The sequence below is a fragment of the Cotesia glomerata genome, linkage group LG2, assembly GCF_020080835.1.
Source record: "Cotesia glomerata isolate CgM1 linkage group LG2, MPM_Cglom_v2.3, whole genome shotgun sequence".
In the NCBI taxonomy this organism is placed as follows: domain Eukaryota; kingdom Metazoa; phylum Arthropoda; class Insecta; order Hymenoptera; family Braconidae; genus Cotesia; species Cotesia glomerata.
The window spans coordinates 23,231,587-23,256,805 of record NC_058159.1 but is presented as its reverse complement, the minus strand read 5'-3'; the positions used below and the strand labels follow the sequence as shown (position 1 = coordinate 23,256,805).

Sequence of the window (25,219 nt, the reverse complement as noted above, 5' to 3'; positions counted from 1 at the left end):
TGACTAATCAAATAAACAAACAGTATAAGTACGATAGAGAATTATATTGTTTCAATTAAACAATTATCAAAGAAAGAAATTAAATTAATTTTATAAAAATTTTATATTTACTTTCCAACAATTTTTAACATTGCAAAATCATGACGAAAAAAAATTTTGATACTAAAATTTTCAAAAATTGATAATTCGAAATTTTTTTAAGGTAAATCATTCGAAAGAAAAAAAACTAAAAATATTAATGCTTAAAGAATTGAAATAATTAAAAGTGGAAAATTTTCAAATATTTTGTCTACAATAAATTATTATATTTAAAAAAAAATTATTAATTTCTGTTTTCAGTATTATAAATTTTCAATAAAAAATATTAATTATAATTTTAATAAAAAAAAATTAATTAGAATGAAAATTATACGGTTTGTTATTGGAAAAAAAAGGTTAACTATATTACGTTTTAACTAATTTATAAATGTTTATTATGCATAATTTTTATTATCATATCATAGGAAGTAAGAATAGCTCAGATAAAATCCGGTCAATGTTTGAAAATAAACATAACAAACTTTTTCTCCCCAATACATTGCACTTTACACTATAACATTAAACTGAGCGTGTATATGGTTAAATTGTAGCCAATGTCCTGGCGTACTTGATTACAAGAAGATTGCTTTTACCTTCTCGTGAAATAAGAAGGGATTACTTGTAGTATAAAATCACCTGGGAAACTGTTCGCTAGCCAGTTTGTGTACAAACCCCGTCCTTTACACCACGGGACAATAAATTTTATTTATTATTTATAAACAAAAAAGAAATATTTTTATCCTTTATTTAAATTTATTTATAACTTTTTTTATTTATGTAAAAATTTTTAACAGTGAAAATGTTGCGAGTGAGTATTTTAATTGCTTAATTTTTTTCTTTCAATTAAAAATTTGATTTTTTTTAAATTTATTTTTATTTTTTTGTTTTGTAGATATTATTAATTGTTTCGTCATATTTAATGACTTCTCATTGCCTCACTGTTAGTGGTAAGTATTTATAATAAAATAACTTATTAATAGAAAAAAAAAATATAAATTTATGTTGAAAATGAGAAAAAAAGTTAAGTGGGTAAATTATTTAATTAGTATCGTGAATAGATAATAAGCATAGAAACGGTGAACTTGAATATTGAGGATAAAAGATTCCTACCAACTAGATAGAAAAATGAGTGTTCTACTTTCTTTGTAATATGTAACGTTATGCATGACACACATGTTCGATGGCATGCATCACCGGGTTCGCAAAGTTAGCTTCATGCCGAAGGATTAGAAAACCAAATGTTATAATAAATACAAAAAATAATAACGCTGAAAAGAAAACAACAACAATGTAACTAATAAAAAGAAAATAAGATAAGAAAAAAAAACAAACGTGGAAATTACATCTGACTTTTTACGACTTTCTCCCAGAATAACTTCTCTTACTCGCGAGTTACTAGATATCACTTGCAAATTGGAAAGGCCGTGTATTTTATTTCATGCTCAGTAGAATCTCTTCTAAATCATCAAGGCTGCAGAATTTTATTTCCATTACCAACTAGTGCATAGTAACCGTTATAAAATAAATCAAAAGTAATATTAACATTACCTATTATCAGTCAATTAAATGTAAAAAAAGCAAACTTCATTTTTACTTAAACGTTCTCTAATTTTTCTTCTTCTTCTTTTCTTCCCATTATAGCTGGTTACACAGTGGGAACACGAAGCCGCGATTACAATCCAGGAAGCTATAGTACATCGGGAGGGTTCGTCGGTCTATCATCATCAGGATCCTCGCAAAGATCATCATCATCACCATCATCATCCTCACAAGGATCATCATCACTATCATCGTTATCAAAAGACACCCACGCGGACTTAACGGATCAATTAACGAGTAGCGGTAGTTACGGAGGAGCCGGATCTCATCGGTACTCAACATCGACTGGCGGCCACTCTACCAGTGGAAGTGACGATAACACTCAGGGACTTGCCACCGGGTACTCGTCCTCTAATACCGATAACATAAATAGTATCTCCAGTCCATACACAAATACCAATACTAATACTAATTCCAATGACATATACACATCTACGGACGTTAATCCATACTCGGGGTCCTCGGACAGCAGTTACGGGAGTACCGGGCATGGATCTCAATCATTATCAAATTATGCTAGTCATTCTATTGGTGCTGACCACAACTCGATTGACTACAACTCTTACGGTGCATCATCATCTTCATCCTCTGCGGGCGGTTTTGGCCCGAAAGTTTCTGCTTTTAATCCCAAAAGTCACCCTCATGGTCACAACGGCTACTACGGAATAGGTTCGGGGATGAAATTTCTTTCTAATCCGCATCCCAATTACCCAGCATCGAATCATTTGAATTCGTACCCTGGACACATTGGTGCTTACTCCGGTGGAAGGCATGGAGGACCAGGATTGCCTAGCCCAGCTGCTTTGACAAATCACGGCAGCCATGGAGGACCTGGTTTAAATTACCCGGGATCGCACGGGTTCAACGACGGACCTCGTTACTCTGGATCGTCAGTTAATTACTTAAGCAATCACGGTAGTGGTCCGGGAAATTTCATCCATGGAGGCGGACCTTCCTCTCCGGTTCATCGCAATATACCCTCATTTTTACTTGGTGCTGCTTCAAGCGTTAACCCGACATTTGTCAAAAGTCCGTCTTCATTTTTCTCGGGTTCATTTGGTCCCAAAGTGGGAAACAAATTCGTAATTATAAAAGACGCCGGTGGTGCTGGACCGAGTCATTTGATGCATCCGGAGACAGGAGGAGGATTTTCCGGAGGAATGTTTGCTGGCGCTGGTGGTTACAAGGTGAGGAGTGCGGGGCCGTACTCTGCGGGATCCACGAATCATTTTAACAGTGGGAACTATCCAAGTCATGCCGGTCACACTTCGTCGTTAGGATACTCAGGTTCTGTTGGACATCACCATGCTCCTGCGGCAGCTTCTTCTGCGACTGGGTCTTATTTTGGATATTGATTTTGGTTATAAATTATTGTTATTATTAATGTTTTATTTATTTATTTATTTTTAAAAATTATGTTTGATTATTTTTTATTTATTTTTTTTTATGCGTGTTTGTATTTTGGTATTATATTTAAATTATTATTAATGTAGATGTTGTTTTAATTGCTGTTATAAATTACAATTTATAATAAAGTTGTTTATAATAATTATACTGTTTAGTTGTGTCGTTTATTTTTGTATAGAATTAGAGTTAGATTTTATTGAAAGTGGTGAGGCACTTTGAGGCGGTGTTCGAAATATTTTTGGTTTCGATGTAAATGCTCCCTCTTCTTCACTGGTTGATATTTCATTTATGATTTTTGATAATTCGCTGACACTAAAAAGAAATTTATGTTTAAAGTCATTTTTTAGATTAAAAATTCATGGTTTTTACTTGACTATAAAAAATTTTTTAAATAAAGCCACAAATATAAAAATATTTAATCGCAAAAATAGATAATAAAATTATATGATCAAGAATAAACAAATAAAAAATAAATTTAATTTTTAAAAAATGATAATTTTATTTGACAAACAATAGTTGCTTTTAATCGAAGTTCAATCAAACTTACAATAATGGAAAAGTATTCAAATCTTCATGAACTGAAACAAGTTTAAAATTTATTGATTTAAATATATTAAAATTTTGGTAATTTTTATTATTACCAATAATTTATTAGGTTTACTGATGCTCATTATTAAGTTTGTCAAAAATACATTTTTTGATCAATTTTAAAACTTTTAAAGTTAACAAAAATTTAATGCTAACCGAACATCCTCTACCAATTTATAATTTTACTTCTTTTTCTTCCTCAGCGTGTAAAAACAAACAATTTAAAAAACTCTTCAAATATATCAATATTTTTTTCAAGAATGATTTTTTAATTAAACCATTGATCTTTTTTTTTCTAATTATTTTATTTCTAAAGAACATTAAGAGAAAATATATGATTATTCAAAAAAATTATAAACTTCATTTTTATATTTTAATATTTTGTGAATCTAAATTACTACCAAATTTTATTTTTCCTCTTTTATTTGCGTTCAAAATATTTTATTCTTCTTTTAAGATCAATACTACAGATATAAACACATTTTATAGAAAAAGTCATAGACGTTAAACTTAATATATAATTCATATTTATTTTATAAGTTTCTCATATAAACGCTCGTATACATATATAAAACTTATAGAACTATAATACTACAACCTATAACTGTAGAAAATAATAATAAATATAATCATTTTATTTTGTCTTACTTACCGATTTCTGTGTCTTCAATTGCAGTTGCTGTTAAAGTTTCATCCATTATTTTTCTGCAATAAAATTTTTATTATTATTATTATATTTTAATAACATTTTTCATTTAAATTAACGAGTAATATTTAATAATTATTTACAATTAAATAATAAAAATAAAATAAATGCACTTATTACCACTAGATAATGAATATTCGCCATTTTTTATTTCTTCAGAATTAGTTATAGAATTGAATAGTCTAATGCATAAAGAAACAAATAATCAGGAATCTATCTTTGTTATATCAAACTGTGAATTAACTCTCTCATCATAAACATTTAGCAGCGATGCTGATATTAAATTAGATTTATAAGTTATAAATTCATCATTGTCATTATCATTATCATTGCTATCAATTGTGTCACTCAATGAAGACAAATTAAATTCTGTTGTTATTGTTTCATGACTTGATAAAGTATCAACGTTAATAGCAGACGTAGAAATTGAACAATTAACTTTGAATTTTTTACTATCAATTAACTCTTCGTTATTTATATTATTTTCTTCTACTGCTGTTAATTTTACTGGGTTAACCATTAATTTGTAACTAAAAGACGATAATCTTGACAAAAATAAATAAATTAATAAATAAACAATAAATTATATAATAATTATATCTAGATAAAAGTAATTGAATCAGTAATCACCTCGGAGACTGATTTAATTCAACAGACTGTAAATTGAAATCTGCTGATTTTGATTTATCTGTAATTTCGACAGGTTCGCGGAATTTATCATCCGGGAACGTGTTCGGAGGTAATGAGTAGCTAGCAGCTAATAATGTTTCGCCAAATAAATCACCCGGATTAACTTTAACCGGGTCCATTTCGTCTAATTCATCATCCAGATTGTCATAATCTTCACGGTCGTCATCCTCATTTATTATTTCATCAATTGTTTCATTGTCGGGACGTCGATGTCTCAATAGAATGTGATCGATATGTTTTCTGAAAATTTAACATCTTTGAATATGAGCTAATGTTTTATGTAACTTATAAAAAAGAATTAATGCAAGCAAGTTACTATTTTTGTGCGAACAGAAAATTTTTTTTATTTTTCAGTATTTCACTCAATTCAAAAATTACAGTAGTCATATCAAAAGTAAATTGATTGATTATGACAGATAATAAATGATAAATTTAGAAAATTATTATTAAATTACTATTACGGTCAATTTATAGGTAAGATGAGAAGAAAATACTTGTTAATGTTACGTAATTTGATAAGATTGAAAATTTAATTAGTATTTAAGAAGAAGTTTTCTTCAAACAAAATTTTGATCTTTTTTTGTCTTAAAAGATTTAATGCAAAAAATTCTGCAAAAAAATCAATACTTTTTATAGTTTACACGTTTGAATATGTAAGTAGAAAAAATAAATATTTTCTAAATAATCGTTTGAAAAATTGTTGCAAAAGAAAAAAAAAGTACTTCTACACTACTTTCACACGCAAGTGTAAGCGATTATCATAATTAAAATTTTATTTTCTATCACTTAAGGTCATTAAAAAAATAAATATTAGTCATTATTTGTGTTCTACTTTCTACAACATTTTGGTGATTATTGTGAAAATATAACTAAACTTAATATTGAAATTAATACAAATGTACAAACAATATAACAATACAAATAAATACGGTTATTATTTTTTCTTCAATATCGAATTCAAAATTAAAATTTCTAAGTTTTATAGATCAGTTTATTATTTAATGATTGATCCATCCGATAATATTTTTATAATTTTTTAATTGAAATTATTTTTAAGCAATGAAAATACGAAAAAATGAATAAGGACCTTATTGATCGAAAATTAAATTTTCTATAATAAAATATTTTTATAATATTGTTATTCTACTAAAATTTTACTCAAAATTTGAGATTCAACTTTTTAAAAATTATTTTTGTATTGTGAAACTCGGTGTTAAAATAATTTTCATACTATTCGTGTAAAAATTTTCACTCCAAACAAGAGACTCATTATTTTCTACAGTAAGTTAAATAATAAATTGGACTTAAAAGTACTGATCAGATATTTGTGATATCTATATTGTTGTTATAAAAACTCGAAAAATCATAATTGAAGCTGTTTTTTACATCACAATCATTTTAAAGATAATTTAACCCATTTTTTTCTGAATGTAGATATCATTAAATTTTTATTTTATTCATTAATAAGTAATAAATTGATTTTTAATAACCTTAATTCACCAGATCTATATCTTCGATGATACTCCAAAATAGATCCTAATCCAATGAGCTTAGCTTCATTATTAATAGTACTATTGGCAATAAAATTATTCAAAGCGCCATTGACATACGGCAAAGCCTATAAAAATAATTTTTAAAATCGCTTATTCAAAAAAAAAAATGTAGGCGTGTTAGTGGATTATTAATATTACAGGCAAGTGTTCTAATGACAGTAGAATGATTAATGTAGATATGAGGATCGTTGGCATCGCAGCAGCACGCACTTGTGCCTCTTTCTGCAGTGATAAATTCATTAAAAGTGCTGTTGCATATTCTAATCTGTACGTGCCCATTGTATGACACTCGGCTTTCAAATGATGAATCAACCATTCTACAAGACCAGCTGCGATCATGTATAATCTCTGATTTCTTCGTAAAGAAAGTTTTTGTAGAGTTGCGATTATCATGTCACAGGTAAAAGCGTCTATTGATTCAGCACTTGTGCTATCAAAGCACTGTACTACCTTTATAACAGTTAAAATTTTTATTTATAATTAATTATTATTCATAATGTCTAAACTAATAGTGATTACTTAGTATAACAGGGTCATTTTACAGAGATCATTCAACTTCTTGTTAAAATAATTAGAAATAAAAATACATTTCAATTTTACTTCATAAGTTAATCACCAATTACTGTAAAATGATCCTTTATTTTTAGATATTATTCAACCAATGAATGAAATTTAAATTTAATTATTACCACATTTAAAATGGCAGGACCGACCGCTAGATAATCCCGGCCAGATTTAAATGAAGCGAAGGCATTTAATAATCTTGCTGCTGACTGCTGTAAAGGATGTGGCTCAACTACATCCAACGGTATTAATAAATACGGTAAAATTGAAGATTTTCCACTAAGATCATTTGAACTTTTTGAATTATGATATAATTCAAGTAAATCATTTTTTACATACTCATTTATCGTTTCAGCACGTTCAATAGGTTGACTCAATGTTATTTTCTAATATTTAAAATTAAATGATTTATTATTATTATTATTATTATTATTCATTAATCACAAAAAATACAGATATAGATAAGACATACAATATAATTATATATATATATATTTATTCATCGACATGATAGAGATGTAAAAATATCTGTACATACACAGCAAAAAATTTTTCGTCAAATTCAACACAAAAATTTATGGTGATTAACTTTTTTTTTACACAAACTTAGTGTTAATTCAACGCAATCTGAGTGTAACGATAGAGTAATACAATTCTATGTTTAAAGTAACACAGATTTATGTAAATGTAACATTAAAAAAGTGTTACTTAAGTATCGAATAACATTTTTGTGTGTTGAAAACGGATCGATCAAACGATTTTGTTAAATCAACACACTAAAATTTTAAATATTCGACGTTAAAATTTTTATATTTTACACTATGAGAAAAATTTTTTACTGCGTAGGACCGATATAGAATTAATAATAAAAAATTATATTGTTTACTAATACTAATAATAGTTCTAGTAATTACCCATCGTAATGCTTGTAGAAGTAATAATTTTTTTTTAACGCTTGCACTAATGAGATGTAATTTAATTTTATGATAATTTAGATACTTTGATAACAGCGGAACCATACTCAGCATAGACTTTCTATTACTTGCAATTGAAAAATCATCATCCTGCTCGGATTGTAGCTAAACCGAAAAAATAGTTTCAATTACTCTTAATCATTAATCCTTATATATATATATATATATATATATATATATATATATATATATATATATATATATATATATATATATATATATATATATATATATATATATTTTTATTTTTGTATCTACTTTGCTTCGTGTTTTCTGTTCAAATTTTGGTTTTGTATTTTTTTATCATTAACAGATAAAATAAGTTTTCGTGAAACATGAAAATATAAAAAAAAAAATTGTGGTTTATATATTTACATATGTTCATTTAGTAATTTTAGGAATTTTCGCTAAGCGTAGAACTTTAGGATATGGAGAAATTTTTATTTCATTATTAAATTGTTTCAGATAATCAGTTGTTTTTTAATTAAGTTGACTTTAAAATTCTTGCTATAATTTTTTATTTATAAATTGTTTGTAACTATAAGATTGTTTTTTAGTTGCTAGCTCAAATGAAAAAAAAATATGTCAACATCCCAAAACATTTTGAACAGTTAGCACGAAAAAATTTAACTTCTAAATAGCACAGTTGCACAAATAAAAATATTTAATTTATATTTAATATGAAAAAAAATTAATAGTAAATAATTACTTGTTTGTGAAAAGAATCGTAATTAAAAACATCTGGATAGATTTGTCGACAAGTTTGAAGTGTTACACGTAAATCAACGGGCTCACCGTGTATGGATTTCTCAATTGCTTCAGTAAATACACTTGCAATATCACGTATTTTCTGGTACTCAGAGTGTAATTTATGAAAATTTTTTTTCAATTTTTGATATTTACGATGTACATTATACAATTGAGATTTAGTCAGCATTAACTCTTGGTTGGTATAATTAGTGCTAGTACTATTTGGAGTATTCAATCGACGAGTTGCTGATGTGTTTATTATTATAGCCGGATGATTAAATCCATTTGTGCGTAATACATTTGGTGGAGGCATCTCATTGCCATTATCGGTTTGTGTACTTCTTCAATATTTCATAAATTAATAATTAATTATTATTATTTTTATTGTATAAAATTAAATTTTAAAATTATGTAGTTAATATTGTCATTCTATTAAATTAAAAAAAAAAAAACTGGAGAGTAAACATGTGGTGCATCCGCCCCCAGGAGATATGTAAATCATAATATTAGAATACTAAGTAGATACTAAAAAAACATGTCAGCTCTGAAAGTTTCAGACCCTTATATCTCATATTATTTCTAGGCGCATTAATAAAAAATTTTACAAATAAATTAAAAAAATGGCATTCAGCAGTAAAAAAAAAATGTGTCACGAAATAAATCAGATTAGTGAAATTACTTTATAAATTATCTTACATCCTTATTTATAATTCTTCAGTAATTGCGTGTTTTTTAGTATCACGCTTCCTTTAATGTGACCTTTTATTAGTTAAATATAATCTATGTATAAAAATAATCTCTTATACATACTCTTTATTTTATAACTTTAATTAATTTAAGTTAGTTGTTTATAAAAAATTCTTTTGACGACCACTTTTAACCCTGATTTAAAACTCATTGAACCTTTGAATGTTTAATGAATTATTGTTATAAAAATAAAATTATAATAAATAATTAATTTTATAAAATTGAACTATCATATCTTAAATTGAAGAATTTTCATAAAATCAGGAGCCGCTGTAATCGTAAAAATAGATTTAAGATATTGAATTGAAACTATTTTTTTTCTAGAAACACTGATAGAAGGATTTCTTAGTATTTAAAAAGATTTCTTTGTGTTTAAGAAATCATTTCTTAAACATCATTTCTTAGTATTTAAGAAATATTTCTTAAATACTAAAAAATATTATAAATACTAAGAAATGATGTTAAATTTGAGAAATGATTTCTTAAATACAAAGAAATCTTCTTAAATGCTAAGAAATCCTTCTATCAGTGAATGTAAGAAAGATATTGATTAATATATTTAAATATCAAGTACTTTTAATAATTTTCATTTATAGTCTCATCGATTTTGAATGAAAAAATACATATTTATTTATTGTTATAATTTTATTTAACTAATGAGTTAAATTAGCAAGAAATCAAAAATTTTCAGGATCTTATTTAATTAAATTAAAACAATACATGTAGGACTTACGTCGCAATTATCTGTTATTTTTTTACAGTTTAAATAAATATAAAAAAAAAACTCTTACCTAGAACATACAATAAACCGTTTGTTATTCATAATATTATACTCTTCACGATTAGCTCCTAAGAAGTCGGGTATATCTCGATCATTTACACTTAACGGTAATGGTATAAATTTACTCTCAAACTTTTCATTTTTATCATTAAAACCACAACTATTATTTTCGCTTTCTAATTTAGCCTCATCAGAGGTGTCTATTAAAGATTTATTTAATTGTATAAAACCACTGGAAGTACTTCGATTAATCATAACTCTTTGATTTTTTATAAATTCTCCGGATGTTTTTACCGCGTTATTTGAATCCATCTTGAGATTCTTGTTTCTGTCAACATAACAATTAAAATTATTATTTGAAATATTAATAAATAAACTATTTAGCTTTAATTCAATAAATAAATTTCAGGATAAATTAATACGGCTTTTACCTGGACGAAATTTCCATTTACTATAGAAATAAAAATCAATAGAATGAAACCAAAACAAATACATAAATTTACATGCATAACAAGCGTTATCGATCGCTTTTTTAATTTACATATTCCATTCTTCGCTTTATATTATTTTATTAATTAATTAGTTTAATCATTAAATTTAACTATTTACTGATAAAATGTAAGTATTTTTGATAATTATTTTATTGTTTTACTATTTTTTTGTTATTAGCTGAATTATGTCAAACTTTCTCGTGTAAACAAATGACTAACCTCACGTCAGTGATTAAGATCAACAATAACAAAAATAAAAGTAAATGAGTAAATCAATAAATATGGAAACTAACTCGACAAATATGTTGACGTCATTAAATTTGATTAAAAATGTAAGTACAATATTTTTTGAAATGATGTAAAATAAATTACTATTTGAAGTTTTAACTATTTTATAGGTTAAGTATTTAACATTATGGGGATTATATTCAATTAATTATGAAATTAAATAATCTACGGATTTCTAACAACAGGTACCACCTTCGGCATACTACGTCCCGAATTTCATAACTGATAATGAGGAAGATGAATTAATGAAGCATGTTAGTTCATGTCCATTGCCTAAATGGACCCAATTGAGCAATAGGAGATTACAAAATTGGGGTGGAATTCCACATCAAAAGGGGATGATTGCTGAAGAAATACCAAAAGTATTTACTTTTTTATATTAAATAATTATTTATTAATTATAATTATCATTGATGAGATGCTTGTTATCAAATCAATAGACGATATAGTTATTTTTTTAAAGAAAGATTGAATACTATCAACGATATATTTTCTACTTCAATGATTATACAAAATTTTCATATTACTGCTTCAGATATAATTTTTTTTACAAAAATTAAATTTAATTTTAAAATTGTTAATACAATTAGAAGATAATTTGGATAATAAGTGTCATGATTAATATTATCAAATACTTAGACTACAATTATTTTAACAACAAGTTTCGAATTTGCTTGTTATTAACAGCTATTATTTAATTGAATAAATTTATTTACAATTATATATATGACTAATAGTTAATTGAATTAAATTATAAATAGATATTTCTTTAGTTGTATATTTTATCTTTTAGTCAGATGTGTAATGAGTAATTATTAATTTTTTATTATAAACAGTGGTTGAAAAAATACATGGACAGAATATCATCATTAAATATTTTTAGTAATGATAAACTGCCGAACCACGTTCTAATTAATGAATATTTAAGTGGTCAAGGGATAATGGTAATTATTTACAAAATAATTTATCTTAACTAACTATTTACATATTAATTATTCACAATATTAGAATTTTTTTTCTTTTTTTCAATTTAGGGACATACTGATGGACCACTTTTTCACCCTATTGTCACAACGATAAGTTGTGGATCTCACACACTTCTTGAGTTTACAAAACGCTTAGACACAGAAGAAGTATATTACAATTATTTTTATAATTATTACTTATTACAGATATCTACTTAACACGATAATATTATTTTCAGAATCAAAGACAGTTGAAACCAGAATTTTCGTTCCTGCTTGAACGAAGAAGTCTCTTAGTTCTTCAGGATACATTATATCACGACTATTTACACTCAATAAGTGAGTGCAATTATGATACAATTGAATCAAGTTACATACGCAATTTAAATTTATGTTCAATCAAGTATGAAGAAAGTGAAAAACTTAATCGTGAAACAAGAATTTCATTGACCATACGTCATGTGCCAAAAACAAGTAAACTAAAGCTTAAATTTTAATTTTATACATTATTTAATATTTTTAATTAATGTCATTTTGATAAAACTTGTTAATTAAATTAATAATTTTGTAAAGATTTCAATACTAATAATGTATTGACCGGTCTTCAATCTATTTACATTAAGTTAAATATAATGTGCTAATATTATTCTTGAAAAAAAAAAAGTATAAAAGTTGATTCCGACACAATACTCATGATGATACTTGCATAGCTACATCATTATCTTCATAATTTTCGAGGCTAACATCCATTATTTCTTCATCAGACTCGTCTAACATCTCTTGTAAGGAATGAATTGATGATATTAACACGTGGAATTGTTTCCTCCGCATCTCCAGTTTATGTTCCAGTTGCTCAGATTTTTCCTAGAGTAAAACAAAAATAATTATTTTTATTTTATTCATTCTCGAGTTTTCTTTAAATTCTTTATACTATTTTAAATCTAATGGGTCGAAGTAAAAGTCAATAAATAATATTATTTAAATTGTAAATTTAGAAAAATTTTCATTAACTATAAATCTATAAGTTCTCTAAAAGTGTATTTTTATCTTTCTAAAATAATTTTCTTTTATTATTAACAGTTTTTTGCTTAATGGAATGTTGTAAACTAGGAAAATGATTGCATCTCAAAACAACAATTTCGAAGAAAGCATAAATAATTCTTTAATTTTTTGCCTTTTGTATGAAATAAAATTTTTGTCAAGTATCTACTAGCATGAGAATCACTATTTTAGAGTAACTATTACAAGTAAACTTATTTTTTGTGTTATTGAAATTCAAGAACATTCGACCCATTTCTGAGATAAAAAACATTCAAATAGTAATAAGATAATATAAATAAAATAATTACCTTCAAAAATCCAAGTTCTTGATTCAAAGTCTCCAATTTTAAATTAGTTTCCTTTCTATTAGGCTGCTCGTTGATAACTTTGGCCAGGACATCATACTCGATCCGATTCTTACGTATTTGTTTGGCTTCTTGCAACTCAGCTTTTGTAGTTTCAATATCCTGTTTGGCCTGTTCTATTTCAGTTCCAATGTCATCGTACAATTTTTTATAATTTTTCAATTCATCCTGACTCATAGCCGACATGAAACGTGATTTTTTTTGAGCAAATTCACACTGTGCAAGACTAGCTAGAATACGTTCATGAAGCGTGTTATCAACATCCGGATTATTAGCCCACTTTATAAATGATTTCAATAACATATTTATCCGTCTGTCATCACCAATACCGTCACCATCAACTAGCAGACGACGTCTTATCACTTCTTCGTCAGACATTTTAATTTATTTAAACTAGTTTTGCACTTACTCACAAGTGATGAGGAGCCCGTTAGTGTAGGTTATGATTCTGTTTATATTTATTTGAGTTGATATACGTGTATATATACAGATTTATTCAAAGGTACGTACCTACGTGTACTAAACTCGAGCGCTAACTAAAGATTTTGTATTAAACTTACGTGCTAATTCAAAGTTTATACGCATGCGCACACTTAGAAACACAAGTCGCCATCTTTTAAGAAAAAACGTGGCAAAAATAAATCGTATTTTTCGGGTTTGAGGCTACAAATCAAAAGCCGACGCAGATACCTTAATATTTAATAATTCATACTTACCACATTTTTTTTTCTTATTCGAAAAGACGTTAGTCATTTTATGCATCGACAGATTCGTAATAAACGTCAGAAGTCATTTACTATAAGTAGGGGAGAAGGGGGTCAATTGAACCAAAAAAAGTTTAGTAATTTTTTACTATTCGAATTAAAACTAAATAATAACTTTTTTTTTCTTGGAATGATAGTTTATTAAGTCTACTATCATTATCAATACATAAATTAGTTAATAAACAACGTGAATTTTTAAAAATTATTAATTTATCCAAACGCGTCGAATGGTTCAATTGACCCCCGCTCGGGGGGCAATTGAACCACTGCTCGGGGTCAATTGAACCAATGACATTTATAACTCAAACCCGAACTTTTAATAAATAACATATTAATTGTTACTTTCTAATATTACTGTTGCACATTTTTAATACACATATATTATATTTAATAAATTAAAAATCGATTTAAAAATAATTTTAATTACAAATTGAGTTTATCAAATTGTTAGGTTATTTCCTGAGTATTTTTCACGTCGAGTCAAGATGCGCGCGCATGTCCCATGCTTCTCCGTATGGTTCAATCGTCCCCAGGGACTGGTGGTTCAATTGACCCCGTATAATTTTAAAACAATTAATAGTAAATAATAAATAAATAAACCATTCTATCACTATAAACAAAGTTGAGGATTATAAAATATAAGTATATACAACTACTATAATTCAAATTTTATCAATTAATTCAAAAATTTAAATATTATTAAACAATTTGTCACCAGCCGAAAAGAAAGTTTGCATGCCTAAAAATAAGAAAATCTCAATTTTTCAAAATTTATCGATCGCAATGATTTCAAATTTTGATCATATCCAAGTTTAACATATTAGAATCTAATTCTAAGAGCATGAAGCGTTTTTTCAATTTTTTAAGTCGAGTGGTTCAATTGCCCCGTGGTTCATTTGACCCCCTTCTCCCCTAACAAAAATTTTTAATTTTTTACAATTTTGTTAACGCTTGGGTTTGCCACGTTTTTTCGGGTTACAGTCAAATAGTCAGATTGATAACATTCCGAATTAATAAATTACTAGAACTTAGAAAGTAAATATAAAATATAATTTAAAATAAACAATTTGACAAATTTTAAAATTCCGAAAAATATAAACTTGAATAAAGAAAAAACTAATGCTATATTAATAGAATCTTTCAAAGTCACAAAGTCTCAATAAATTAAAAAACATAACAACGAAAATTTTTACGCCAAAATAAATGAACAGACTAACACTCATTTAGTCGAAAAATGTGAATATATAGTTATTTGGATGAGTAATTTTCGACCGAATCATTATTCATATAGATGAGTATTCGGATGAATATACGTTGGAACGAACTTTTTTCGAAATTAAATTAATTTTAACTCTTGAGGAATATAAGATTTATGTTTACCTATATTCGATAGCTCGGTGTTTTATAATTTACAAAATTGTTTTTCGGCTAGTATTCTATTTAAGTTAATGTATTTTATAAACTTTGAATGTAGCGGAATCCTTAATTTTCTAAAGTTTTGATAATTCGGAATGCTTTCGATCTGACTGGTTGACCGCAACCCGTTTTTTCTTTAAAGATAGCGACTTGTGTTCCTAAGTGTGCGCAAGCGCATAAACTTTGAGTTAGCACGTGAGTTTAATACAAAATCTTTAGTTAGCGCTCGAGTTTAGCACACTCAGGGATGGGCGATGTTAGCACAAAAAATCGACATCGGACTATCGATTTTCGAAATTTTTCACCATCGAACCATCGATGTTTTGACAAAAACATCGAAACATCGATTGTAGACATCGATGTTGAAAATGCGCGCGAAAATTCGAAAAAATTATACTTATAACCAAATTTGGCGTAAAAAGAAATTTTTTTTTATTATTTTAATTATTATTGCCCGTACACCCTCAAAATTTTGACTAAAATTCAAAAAACCCTAAATAAGGCAAAAAATTGCGAAAAACTGCAGCCACAGCGATGAATAAAATTTTGTGGACCTAGATCAAGCATGATTTTTATATATTTCAATTCACTGAATCTGAATTTGAACGTTAATTAGCCCGTTGAGCCGTCAAAATTTGAAAAAATAGCAAAAAACTAAAAAAAATGACAATAAATCATGAAAAATCAAAATTATCAGAATAAAAAAATTTTTTTGGATTCAGATTGAGCATGATTAAAATTCAAAAAAATCTCAAAAACCAAAAAAATTGGGAAAATTAAAGTTATAAATAAGAGAAAAAAATCTGTTAAACACTGTGTAGGTCATTTAAAGATTAAAAAAATTCGATACAATCGAACGACAGTCTGAAATTCGAAAATATGGTTATTTCGTTATTTTTGAATTCTAAGATCATATTCCAGCTATGAAAATGCACTTGCAAGTCATTAACAATTGTGTTTAATAGATTTTTTCCCCATATTTATAACTGTAATTTTTACGATTTTTTTTTTGGTATTTTCAGATTTTTTTTTTAATTTTTAGCGCGCGCTAAAAAATTTCTAGTAGAAATTTATTTCGATGTCGATGGTTCATTATTCTACATCGACCATCGATGTTTCGATTCCAAAAAAAATCGACCAAAAAAATCGATGTTTCCTGGAAAAAACATCGATGTACAGTAGCGCTCAAAAGTATTTTGACAACATAAAATTTTTTAATATTTTTTTAAAATAAAAGCCTATCGGAAAATGTATTGAGTATAATGTAGAGTAGTGTAACTGCGACTATTTAAGCGTATCAAATTACAACTTCTTTGTTTACACACCGCGCCACCGAACGTACTTGACTTACCGTGAGCTCAAAAGTATTTTGACACGCATTTGACTTGAAAAACTCTCGCAGATTACTTGTTCCTTAGTTTTTATTATTACATATATTTACTTGTTGTGGTTACTTCAATATGCCTAAGTGCAAGGAATATTCTAGTGATTTTAAAAAAGCCGTTATTAATGCATTAAAACAAGGAATGAAACAAACAGAAGTTGCTCGTTTGTTTAAAGTGTCTCGACAGTTAGTTAGCTTATGGAATAAAGTCTATAACAAACGAAAAACTGTCGAAAGTAAGCCTCGAGCAGGCCGCCCAAGAAAAACTTCTTCTTACATCGATCATATTATAAAAAAGTTATCAGCAAATGATATACGGATGTCCGCTGTAATGATAAAAAATGAATTAAAAGAAAAATATAACGTAGATATTCATGTTTCTACTGTTAAACGACGCCTAAAGGTCCTAGGGTTACATGGCCGAAGACCGGCTAAAAAACCTTTAATATCGAAAAAAAACAGGAAGTATCGTCTTGAGTTCGCGAAACGGCATATATCGTGGTCAAGTTTAGAGTGGTCTAAAGTTTTATGGAGTGACGAAAGTAAATTTAATTTAATGTCATCTGATGGTATCAAGTACATTCGGCGTCCAGTAAACAAAAAATACGATTATCGGTATCAAATACCCACAGTTAAACATAGAGGTGGTAGTGTGATGGTTTGGGGATGTTTTTCACGGTCTGGAGTTGGACCATTAGTTCGAATAGAAGGAAAAATGGATCGGTTCATGTATGCAAATATATTAAAGTCTCAGATGTTACCATATGCTAAACATCACATGCCAGCTAAGTGGTATTTTCAACAAGACAATGATCCCAAACACAGATCAAAGCATATTAGTGACTTATTAAATCGTGAAAAAGTTAAAGTTCTTGAGTGGCCAAGTCAAAGTCCCGACTTGAATCCGATAAAAAATCTCTGGGAAGAATTGAAACGTAGTGTAAAAACCCAAAATTATTCAAACAAAAACGCTTTGTTTGAAACTCTAAAAAATGAGTGGGATCAAATTCCAATAAGTCGATTACAAAAATTAATCGACTCAATGCCGGAGCGATGCAAGGCTGTCATAAAGGCCAAGGGATATGCTACTAAATACTAATATATTTATTGCTGTAAATTATAATTATGCGTTAAATTAGTTTTTTTTCAAAAATGTCAAAATACTTTTGAGCCACCATTTTCCTATTATTTTAAAAATTAAACTTTCTTTTATTACGAATAAGAACCTCTTTGACACTATTCTGTAGTTTATTCAAAAGGTGTTAAAAAAATAAATAAATGATTATTGTGTTTCATATTTATTTTTAATTAAACCACTAAATATATTTGTCAAAATACTTTTGAGCGCTACTGTATATCGCCCATCCCTATAGTACACGTAGGTACGTACCTGTGAATAAATGTGTACATATACACGTATATCAACTCAAATAAATATAAACAGAATCATAACCTACACTAACGGGCTCCTCATCACTTGTGAGTAAGTGCAAAACTAGTTTAAATAAATTAAAATGTCTGACGAAGAAGTGATAAGACGTCGTCTGCTAGTTGATGGTGACGGTATTGGTGATGACAGACGGATAAATATGTTATTGAAATCATTTATAAAGTGGGCTAATAATCCGGATGTTGATAACACGCTTCATGAACGTATTCTAGCTAGTCTTGCACAGTGTGAATTTGCTCAAAAAAAATCACGTTTCATGTCGGCTATGAGTCAGGATGAATTGAAAAATTATAAAACATTGTACGATGACATTGGAACTGAAATAGAACAGGCCAAACAGGATATTGAAACTACAAAAGCTGAGTTGCAAGAAGCCAAACAAATACGTAAGAATCGGATCGAGTATGATGTCCTGGCCAAAGTTATCAACGAGCAGCCTGATAGAAAGGAAACTAATTTAAAATTGGAGACTTTGAATCAAGAACTTGGATTTTTGAAGGTAATTATTTTATTTATATTATCTTATTATTATTTGAATATTTCTTATGTCAAAAATAAACGGTACTGTATTTATAAGACATTTAATGACTCGAACTTTTTTCATAAGAAACAAATTACTCTGAAGTAACTTAAAAAAATTCTACAAATAAAAATTTCTAAAAATTATTGAAGCGAATTTTGTTTCTTAATTTTTTCTCGGTAATTATTTACTTGTATGAAATAATTCTTTAAAAGGGTCGAATGTTCTTGAATTTCAATAACACAAAAAATAAGTTTACTTGTGATAGTTACTCTAAAATAGTGATTCTCATGCTAGTAGATACTTGACAAAAATTTTATTTCATACAAAAGGCAAAAAATTAAAGAATTATTTATGCTTTTTTCGAAATTGTTGTTTGGAGATGCAATCATTTTCCTAGTTTTCAACATTCCATTAAGCAAAAAACTGTTAATAATAAAAGAAAATTATTTTAGAAAGATAAAAATACACTTTTAGAGAATTTATAGATTTATAGTTGATGAAAATTTTTCTAAATTTACAATTTAAATAATATTATTTATTGACTTTTACTTCGACCGATTAGATTTAGAATAGTATAAAAAATTTAAAAAAAACTCGAGAAGAATAAAATAAAAATGATTATTTTTGTTTTACTCTAGGAAAAATCTGAGCAACTGGAACATAAACTGGAGATGCGGAGGAAACAATTCCACGTGTTAATATCATCAATTCATTCCTTACAAGAGATGTTAGACGAGTCTGATGAAGAAATAATGGATGTTAGCCTCGAAAATTATGAAGATAATGATGTAGCTATGCAAGTATCATGAGTATTGTGTCGGAATCAACTTTTATACTTTTTTTTTTCAAGAATAATATTAGCACATTATATTTCACTTAATGTAAATAGATTGAAGACCGGTCAATACATTATAAGTATTGAAATCTTTATAAAATTATTAATTTAATTAATAAGTTTTATCAAAATGACATCAATTAAAAATATTAAATAATATATAAAATTAAAATTTAAGCTTTAGTTTATTTGTTTTTGGCACATGACGTATGGTCAGTGAAATTCTTGTTTTACGATTAAGTTTTTCACTTTCTTCATACTTGATTGAACATAAATTTAATTTGCGTATGTAACTTGATTCAATTGTATCATAATTGCACTCACTTATTGAGTGTAAATAGTCGTGATATAATGTATCCTGAAGAACTAAGAGACTATTTTGTTCAAGCAGGAACGAAAATTCTGGTTTCAACTGTCTTTGATTCTGAAAATAATATTATCGTGTTAAATAGATATCTGTAATAAGTAATAATTATAAAAATAATTGTAATATACCTCTTCTGTGTCTAAGCGTTTTGTAAACTCAAGAAGTGTCTGAGATCCACTACTTATCGTTGTGACAATAGGGTAAAAAATAGTCCATCAGTATGTCCCTAAATTGAAAAAAAAAAAAAAAAAAAAAAAAAATACTAATATTGTGAATAATTAATATGTTTTAACCACTGTTTATAATAAAATATTAATAATTATTTATTTCATAACTGACTAAAAGATGCAATATACAACTAAAAAGATATCTATTTATAATTTAATTGAATTAACTATTAGTTATATACATAATTGTAAATAAATGTATTCAATTAAATAATAGCTATTAATAACAAATCAAACTCATAATTTATCGTATAAATTATTTTTATCTAAATTTTTGATAATATTAATTCACAATAGATGAAACTAGTTATTATGCGATACTATTATAAACTTTCAAATCATATATATTACAAATATATTGATGAGTGAATTAAAAATCTATCACTAAAATTTTAAATTAGATTGTAGGATAGACAGATTTTTGAATTTTCATATTCATACTATTGTAAGAAAATATCGTATACAGTAATTTAATTATATTACTTATAAACAATGTAGTTCAATGATAAAAATATTCAATAACACATATGGATTTGAGAACTAAATTTAAATATATACTTTTGTACTTTCATACATAGATATTTATTTGAATTTGCAAAATAAAAAATTATAATTAATAATTTCAATTACTTTGTAATTTTCATTGAAGAAAATAAAAAATTCCATACAATTATAAATACTTAACATATATAAATTAAAATAACAGTCAATAACAATAATAATTAATAATCATAAAAAAGGTATAAAACTGCAAATAGGATCAAGTAAAAGTAAAGCGGCTTCTACAATGCATAATGATCCTCTTGCAATACTGTAACTACGTACAGATTGTAATGATTTTTCAAAATCAACCTCTTTGATACTTTCGAAACTGATGTGAAGGAACTCATGAATAATAAAGGATCCAGAAATAACGAACAGAAAAGCTCCGATGACACAAAAAGCTGTATTCTAGAAAAAAAAATTATTATAATGTTTTAAATTAACATTTACAAGGTTGAAGAATTAACTTCAATTGATGATAAAAAATAGTAAATTTTATACGTACTGGAATTAGACTAATAGGTGATGCAAACAAACCGCTTACCAGTGATACGAATATAATGATTAAATATGCTACAACAGTACCAGTTGACAGGTACTCGGTTGACATTGATTCAGTATTTATTTTGATGTTTAAATTGGGTATTTTATCAACGACTTCATTCAAAAGACCACTGCTGTCATCGGGTTGTGAATAATTCTTTGTATGCACGTCAATACCAAAAATACAACATACAACAATCTGAAATTATTTTTTTCTAATAAAAAAAAATCAACCTATATTCTTATACTTAAAATATAAATTGAGTGAAGATTATTTTCATACCAATTGCAGAATTTTGATTATTGAAATTGAAGGTAATTTCGATGGAAATATCTGAAAAAACCGAAGTACATGTAATCAATATATCAGACAAATAAATAAGAATTAATAATTCATGTCTTGTACGTATTGATTAAAGTAATTTTTCATTCAACCAAAAAAAAAAATTTTTTAAGTAAAATCACTTACAAGTAGAAAAAGTTATAAGTATGTAATTATATTTTAACTTACCGACTTCCAGATGTTAATAAGACAGCAAGGCATGGTGATGTGAGTCGTAATAAATAAAATAATATGAAATTTTGATTGGTATTGTGTTTATATGAAGGTTAATAACAGATAATTAAAAAATTGTACTTCATTTATTTTTATAAATAGTTTCAATGACACAAATTTGCTTCAATCAACAAACTGTCACTCATAAATAATTTTTTTTCTAACTTGTAGCGGTCTTCTTTCAAACAGAAAAGTATTGCTTTGATAAAATAATATAATTTCTAATTACCTTCATAACTATATTGAAATAAATCAATTCAATTTCTTTGGATGTAATCAAATATCAATCAGAAATCAAGTCGCAAAAGGCCATACGAGAGTTTTAGTATACAGTAAAAAATTTTGCGTCATTGCGACAAAAAACTTAGTGTTAAAAATTTTTGTGTTAAATATTTAACATTTTTATGTGTAAATTTAAGATTTATTCTGTTAAATCAACACAAAAAAGTGTTAAATATTTAACATAAAAATTTTTAACAAAATTTTTTGACCCAATAACGCAAAATTTTTTTTGTTTATTTGTATAATATTGTTAATGATCTTAATTAGTCATATTATCATTTCTTTTAAAAAATCGTTAATGATAAATATTATTTTTAGTCATTCCGTAATGGAGGAAAAATAATTTTATTAATAATATAAGAAAGAAGAAAAAAATTTATATATATATTATACAAAATCTAAATACAATTAATTAATAAAATTATGTTAATTAACAAGGTAGAAAACTACAAAGAGCATCAAGAAGAAGTAAGGCAGCTTCAAAAATACATAGAGGCCCTCTTGCAAGATTTAGATTACGCAAATTTTGAAATAATTCTTTTAAATCTATCTGTTTAATGGTTTCGAAACTTATGCTTTGATAATCTTTGATAAGCAAGGATCCTGATGTAACGAAAAGAAAAGCTCCAAGTGCGCAAAAAGTAACATTCTGCAAATAAATTTTTATTATAGTTTCAAGTATAATTACTAGCTCAGATAATTTGATAACTACATAAATACTTACAGGAAGTTTAGTTAGCGGTGATCCGAACAAACCACTTATGAATGATACGAAAATAATAATAAAATAGGCTACCACAGTGCCAGTCGAAATGTACTCTGTCGGTATTGATTCAGCATTTAATTTGATGTTCAAAAGTGGAATCGTTATGTTGTTCTCTGGTATTTTATCCACTAACTCATTCAAAAGAGTTTCATTTTTTGAAGAATCTGAGTATGCTTTACCCCGTATATCGAGGCCAAATATACAACAGACAACTATCTGCAATTTATTTTCATTTTTAATTTGATAAGTCAATTAGTATGTTACATTCATTCTTTAACAATATTTTATTTTCAACTTACAAATTGTAAGATTTTAATGAATGAAATTGTTGGACAGCAGGCCATGATGCTCTACGAAGATAAACAGAAAAATATTATTACTAGATAAGATTAATCAAATCAATTGTGACTCATGTTTTCTAATAATTGATAAAATATTTATATTTTCTTATATGTAAAGATGATATATTTTTTGAAATTATAATGACGAAAACTATACGGATACGAAATAACAAATATCCATGTAAGAAATATATATTTTAATATTTATGGAAACATATATAGAAAAATATATATCTATACTTAGAAACAAAAATCTTTGGTAAGAAGAATAATATTTTTCACTAAAGAAAATATTTTTTGGAAACGAACTTTATTTTCGCCAAAAATCTATGTTTCATGTGTAAAAACATTTTTTAACATATTACGCTTATGTATTTCATACGTGAAAGTCATATTTATTTTACTTATAAATGAGCCAGATACATTCGTTTATAAAGGAATTATATATAAATGAAAAAAATATGCATTTTTGTTATCAAATACCCGTCATTAAATAAATTAGACAAGTCATTGAGCTTCTATCGATTAGGAAAAATTTTTACTTTTTTTATGTAAGCATTAATCAATATTTTTTTTTTTAGAAATTTTGTCGGGATCAAAAATGCTTTTTAATTAAAAATATTATCAAAAAAAATTTTTGATTAACATAGTACTATTTACTGCCACCTACATCATTAATAAAGAAGATCATTTGTAATAATTGCTTTTTAGGATCTCAAAAGTGAAGATCTGATGAGAACTCGATTTTCGAAAATCGGTGTGAAACCAATAATTTTTCTATTCTATTGAATGGTTAATTTTTTATCGTAGGATGTTAAAAAATATGAAAATTAAATTAAATTATAATAGGTACTTAAGTCTTGATGCCTAAAACGGATTTTGAGTAAATAACCACCAATAATTTTAAGAATATTTACATAAAACTTTTTATCATAAATTCTCTCATTATGCTAGTCTTTCAGTCTATCTTATTAATATTAATTACTTAAAAAACCAATTGATTAAATGAATATTGAGTATTAATAAATCGTTGTCAAGAATGTCATACAAAAATAATCACAGTTATCTATTATTAGTATAGTATATACTGTAGTATAGGGATATAATAACTAAACTAATTTAAAAATCTTACCGTTAAATAAAAATTGCTTTGTTAATATCAAAACTTGAAAAAAGTGTCTACTTCAATATTACTTTGGCTTACTGATATCAATCACTGACGTACTATTGAATCGTTCAACGTGTCAGAGTCATTGCAAAGCTTTGCCGTGATAAGCGTTCATTTTTATTGTTTCAAACTAATACAGCTCACCAATATTGATAACAGAGGTAACTTATGTGTATTAATGAAATCCGCAGAAAGATAAAATAAAATTTGATAAGGTGTTTATATGATGATGCACTATCTTAACAGTTGCGGATATAAAAGAGTATTTTCTGAATTTTATTTTTTTTTATATCATGAAAAAAAAATGTATGAGTAAGTAGGTTAATTAGTATTCTCGGTTTGAGAATTACTGCTAAGAATTCAATGCCACATTAAGATAATGAACTCGTTAAATTTTTAAAAGCGCTATTAAGTAAATATTTTTGTTCTTATCTAAACGTGGAATTTCCCGCATTCATAATTGTACT

General features: G+C 26.6%; 7 protein-coding genes across 13 annotated transcripts; 3 read left to right on the top strand and 4 right to left on the bottom strand.

The window, feature by feature from the left end:
- Window positions 1–526: 526 nt before the first annotated feature.
- On the top strand, window positions 527–3,047 carry LOC123258582 (keratin, type I cytoskeletal 9-like). The gene is made up of 3 exons (XM_044718690.1): window positions 527–886; window positions 971–1,025; window positions 1,720–3,047. The coding sequence occupies exons 1-3, from the start codon at window positions 878–880 to the stop codon at window positions 3,030–3,032; spliced, it is 1,377 nt and encodes a 458-aa protein (XP_044574625.1). The 5' UTR covers window positions 527–877; the 3' UTR covers window positions 3,033–3,047.
- Window positions 3,048–3,135: 88 nt separating this feature from the next.
- LOC123258581 (lisH domain-containing protein ARMC9-like) lies at window positions 3,136–11,020 on the bottom strand. 5 transcript variants are annotated; one of them, XM_044718686.1, is made up of 11 exons: window positions 10,869–11,014; window positions 10,448–10,765; window positions 8,869–9,250; window positions 8,100–8,264; window positions 7,311–7,571; window positions 6,760–7,071; window positions 6,559–6,686; window positions 5,009–5,308; window positions 4,325–4,377; window positions 3,632–3,662; window positions 3,136–3,396 (listed from the first exon to the last, which is right to left on the bottom strand). In XM_044718686.1, the coding sequence occupies exons 1-11, from the start codon at window positions 10,883–10,885 to the stop codon at window positions 3,249–3,251; spliced, it is 2,115 nt and encodes a 704-aa protein (XP_044574621.1). In that variant the 5' UTR covers window positions 10,886–11,014; the 3' UTR covers window positions 3,136–3,248. The 5 variants fall into 5 exon arrangements, with proteins under 5 accessions (XP_044574621.1, XP_044574624.1, XP_044574623.1 ...); XM_044718688.1 differs by having other exon boundaries at window positions 3,270–3,396; window positions 3,605–3,662; window positions 10,869–11,017; XM_044718689.1 differs by lacking the exon at window positions 3,632–3,662 and having other exon boundaries at window positions 3,226–3,396; window positions 10,869–11,017.
- LOC123258583 (alpha-ketoglutarate-dependent dioxygenase alkB homolog 6) lies at window positions 11,021–12,698 on the top strand. 3 transcript variants are annotated; one of them, XM_044718692.1, is made up of 6 exons: window positions 11,021–11,055; window positions 11,130–11,260; window positions 11,402–11,578; window positions 12,053–12,160; window positions 12,251–12,349; window positions 12,421–12,698. In XM_044718692.1, exons 2-6 carry the CDS (start codon window positions 11,192–11,194, stop codon window positions 12,676–12,678), a joined length of 711 nt encoding a protein of 236 aa, XP_044574627.1. In that variant the 5' UTR covers window positions 11,021–11,055; window positions 11,130–11,191; the 3' UTR covers window positions 12,679–12,698. The 3 variants fall into 3 exon arrangements, with proteins under 3 accessions (XP_044574627.1, XP_044574626.1, XP_044574628.1); XM_044718691.1 differs by lacking the exon at window positions 11,021–11,055 and having other exon boundaries at window positions 11,062–11,260; XM_044718693.1 differs by lacking the exon at window positions 11,021–11,055 and having other exon boundaries at window positions 11,062–11,260; window positions 11,327–11,578.
- A 108-nt stretch (window positions 12,699–12,806) lies between these two features.
- Window positions 12,807–14,119, bottom strand: LOC123258584 (THO complex subunit 7 homolog). Its single transcript, XM_044718694.1, has 2 exons — window positions 13,531–14,119; window positions 12,807–13,045 (listed from the first exon to the last, which is right to left on the bottom strand). Exons 1-2 carry the CDS (start codon window positions 13,963–13,965, stop codon window positions 12,872–12,874), a joined length of 609 nt encoding a protein of 202 aa, XP_044574629.1. The 5' UTR covers window positions 13,966–14,119; the 3' UTR covers window positions 12,807–12,871.
- Window positions 14,120–18,537: 4,418 nt separating this feature from the next.
- On the top strand, window positions 18,538–20,089 carry LOC123258585 (THO complex subunit 7 homolog). The gene is made up of 2 exons (XM_044718695.1): window positions 18,538–19,100; window positions 19,763–20,089. The coding sequence occupies exons 1-2, from the start codon at window positions 18,666–18,668 to the stop codon at window positions 19,931–19,933; spliced, it is 606 nt and encodes a 201-aa protein (XP_044574630.1). The 5' UTR covers window positions 18,538–18,665; the 3' UTR covers window positions 19,934–20,089.
- A 1,158-nt stretch (window positions 20,090–21,247) lies between these two features.
- On the bottom strand, window positions 21,248–22,582 carry LOC123258846. Its single transcript, XM_044719087.1, has 4 exons — window positions 22,151–22,582; window positions 21,923–21,973; window positions 21,602–21,838; window positions 21,248–21,504 (listed from the first exon to the last, which is right to left on the bottom strand). Exons 1-4 carry the CDS (start codon window positions 22,181–22,183, stop codon window positions 21,283–21,285), a joined length of 543 nt encoding a protein of 180 aa, XP_044575022.1. The 5' UTR covers window positions 22,184–22,582; the 3' UTR covers window positions 21,248–21,282.
- Window positions 22,583–22,834: 252 nt separating this feature from the next.
- LOC123258787 lies at window positions 22,835–24,912 on the bottom strand. The gene is made up of 4 exons (XM_044719000.1): window positions 24,717–24,912; window positions 23,543–23,593; window positions 23,202–23,459; window positions 22,835–23,126 (listed from the first exon to the last, which is right to left on the bottom strand). The coding sequence occupies exons 2-4, from the start codon at window positions 23,585–23,587 to the stop codon at window positions 22,908–22,910; spliced, it is 522 nt and encodes a 173-aa protein (XP_044574935.1). The 5' UTR covers window positions 23,588–23,593; window positions 24,717–24,912; the 3' UTR covers window positions 22,835–22,907.
- Between the last annotated feature and the right edge of the window lie 307 nt (window positions 24,913–25,219).

Excerpts from the sequence above, each read along its gene's own strand:
- LOC123258846 (XM_044719087.1), bottom strand. The coding sequence starts at position 22,183 with ATGCCTTGCTGTCTTATTAACATCTGGAAGTCG. Across the intron at positions 21,974-22,150 it reads TTATTAACATCTGGAAGTCG|ATATTTCCATCGAAATTACC; the intron begins GTAAGTTAAAAT and ends CGGTTTTTTCAG. Across the intron at positions 21,505-21,601 it reads CACCTATTAGTCTAATTCCA|AATACAGCTTTTTGTGTCAT; the intron begins GTACGTATAAAA and ends TTTTTTTTCTAG.
- LOC123258582 (XM_044718690.1), top strand. Across the intron at positions 1,026-1,719 it reads TCATTGCCTCACTGTTAGTG|CTGGTTACACAGTGGGAACA; the intron begins GTAAGTATTTAT and ends TTCCCATTATAG.
- LOC123258583 (XM_044718692.1), top strand. The coding sequence starts at position 11,192 with ATGAGTAAATCAATAAATATGGAAACTAACTCGACAAATATGTTGACG. Across the intron at positions 12,161-12,250 it reads TAAGTGGTCAAGGGATAATG|GGACATACTGATGGACCACT; the intron begins GTAATTATTTAC and ends TTTTCAATTTAG. Across the intron at positions 12,350-12,420 it reads AACGCTTAGACACAGAAGAA|AATCAAAGACAGTTGAAACC; the intron begins GTATATTACAAT and ends TATTATTTTCAG.
- LOC123258585 (XM_044718695.1), top strand. The coding sequence starts at position 18,666 with ATGTCTGACGAAGAAGTGATAAGACGTCGTCTGCTAGTTGATGGTGAC. Across the intron at positions 19,101-19,762 it reads AAGAACTTGGATTTTTGAAG|GAAAAATCTGAGCAACTGGA; the intron begins GTAATTATTTTA and ends GTTTTACTCTAG.
- LOC123258581 (XM_044718684.1), bottom strand. Across the intron at positions 9,251-10,447 it reads CGGTTTATTGTATGTTCTAG|AAGTACACAAACCGATAATG; the intron begins GTAAGAGTTTTT and ends GAAATATTGAAG. Across the intron at positions 4,924-5,008 it reads GAATTAAATCAGTCTCCGAG|ATTATCGTCTTTTAGTTACA; the intron begins GTGATTACTGAT and ends ATTTTTGTCAAG.
- LOC123258584 (XM_044718694.1), bottom strand. The coding sequence starts at position 13,965 with ATGTCTGACGAAGAAGTGATAAGACGTCGTCTGCTAGTTGATGGTGAC. Across the intron at positions 13,046-13,530 it reads AAGAACTTGGATTTTTGAAG|GAAAAATCTGAGCAACTGGA; the intron begins GTAATTATTTTA and ends GTTTTACTCTAG.
- LOC123258787 (XM_044719000.1), bottom strand. The coding sequence starts at position 23,587 with ATGGCCTGCTGTCCAACAATTTCATTCATTAAAATCTTACAATTT. Across the intron at positions 23,460-23,542 it reads TCATTAAAATCTTACAATTT|ATAGTTGTCTGTTGTATATT; the intron begins GTAAGTTGAAAA and ends AATAAATTGCAG. Across the intron at positions 23,127-23,201 it reads CACCGCTAACTAAACTTCCT|AATGTTACTTTTTGCGCACT; the intron begins GTAAGTATTTAT and ends ATTTATTTGCAG.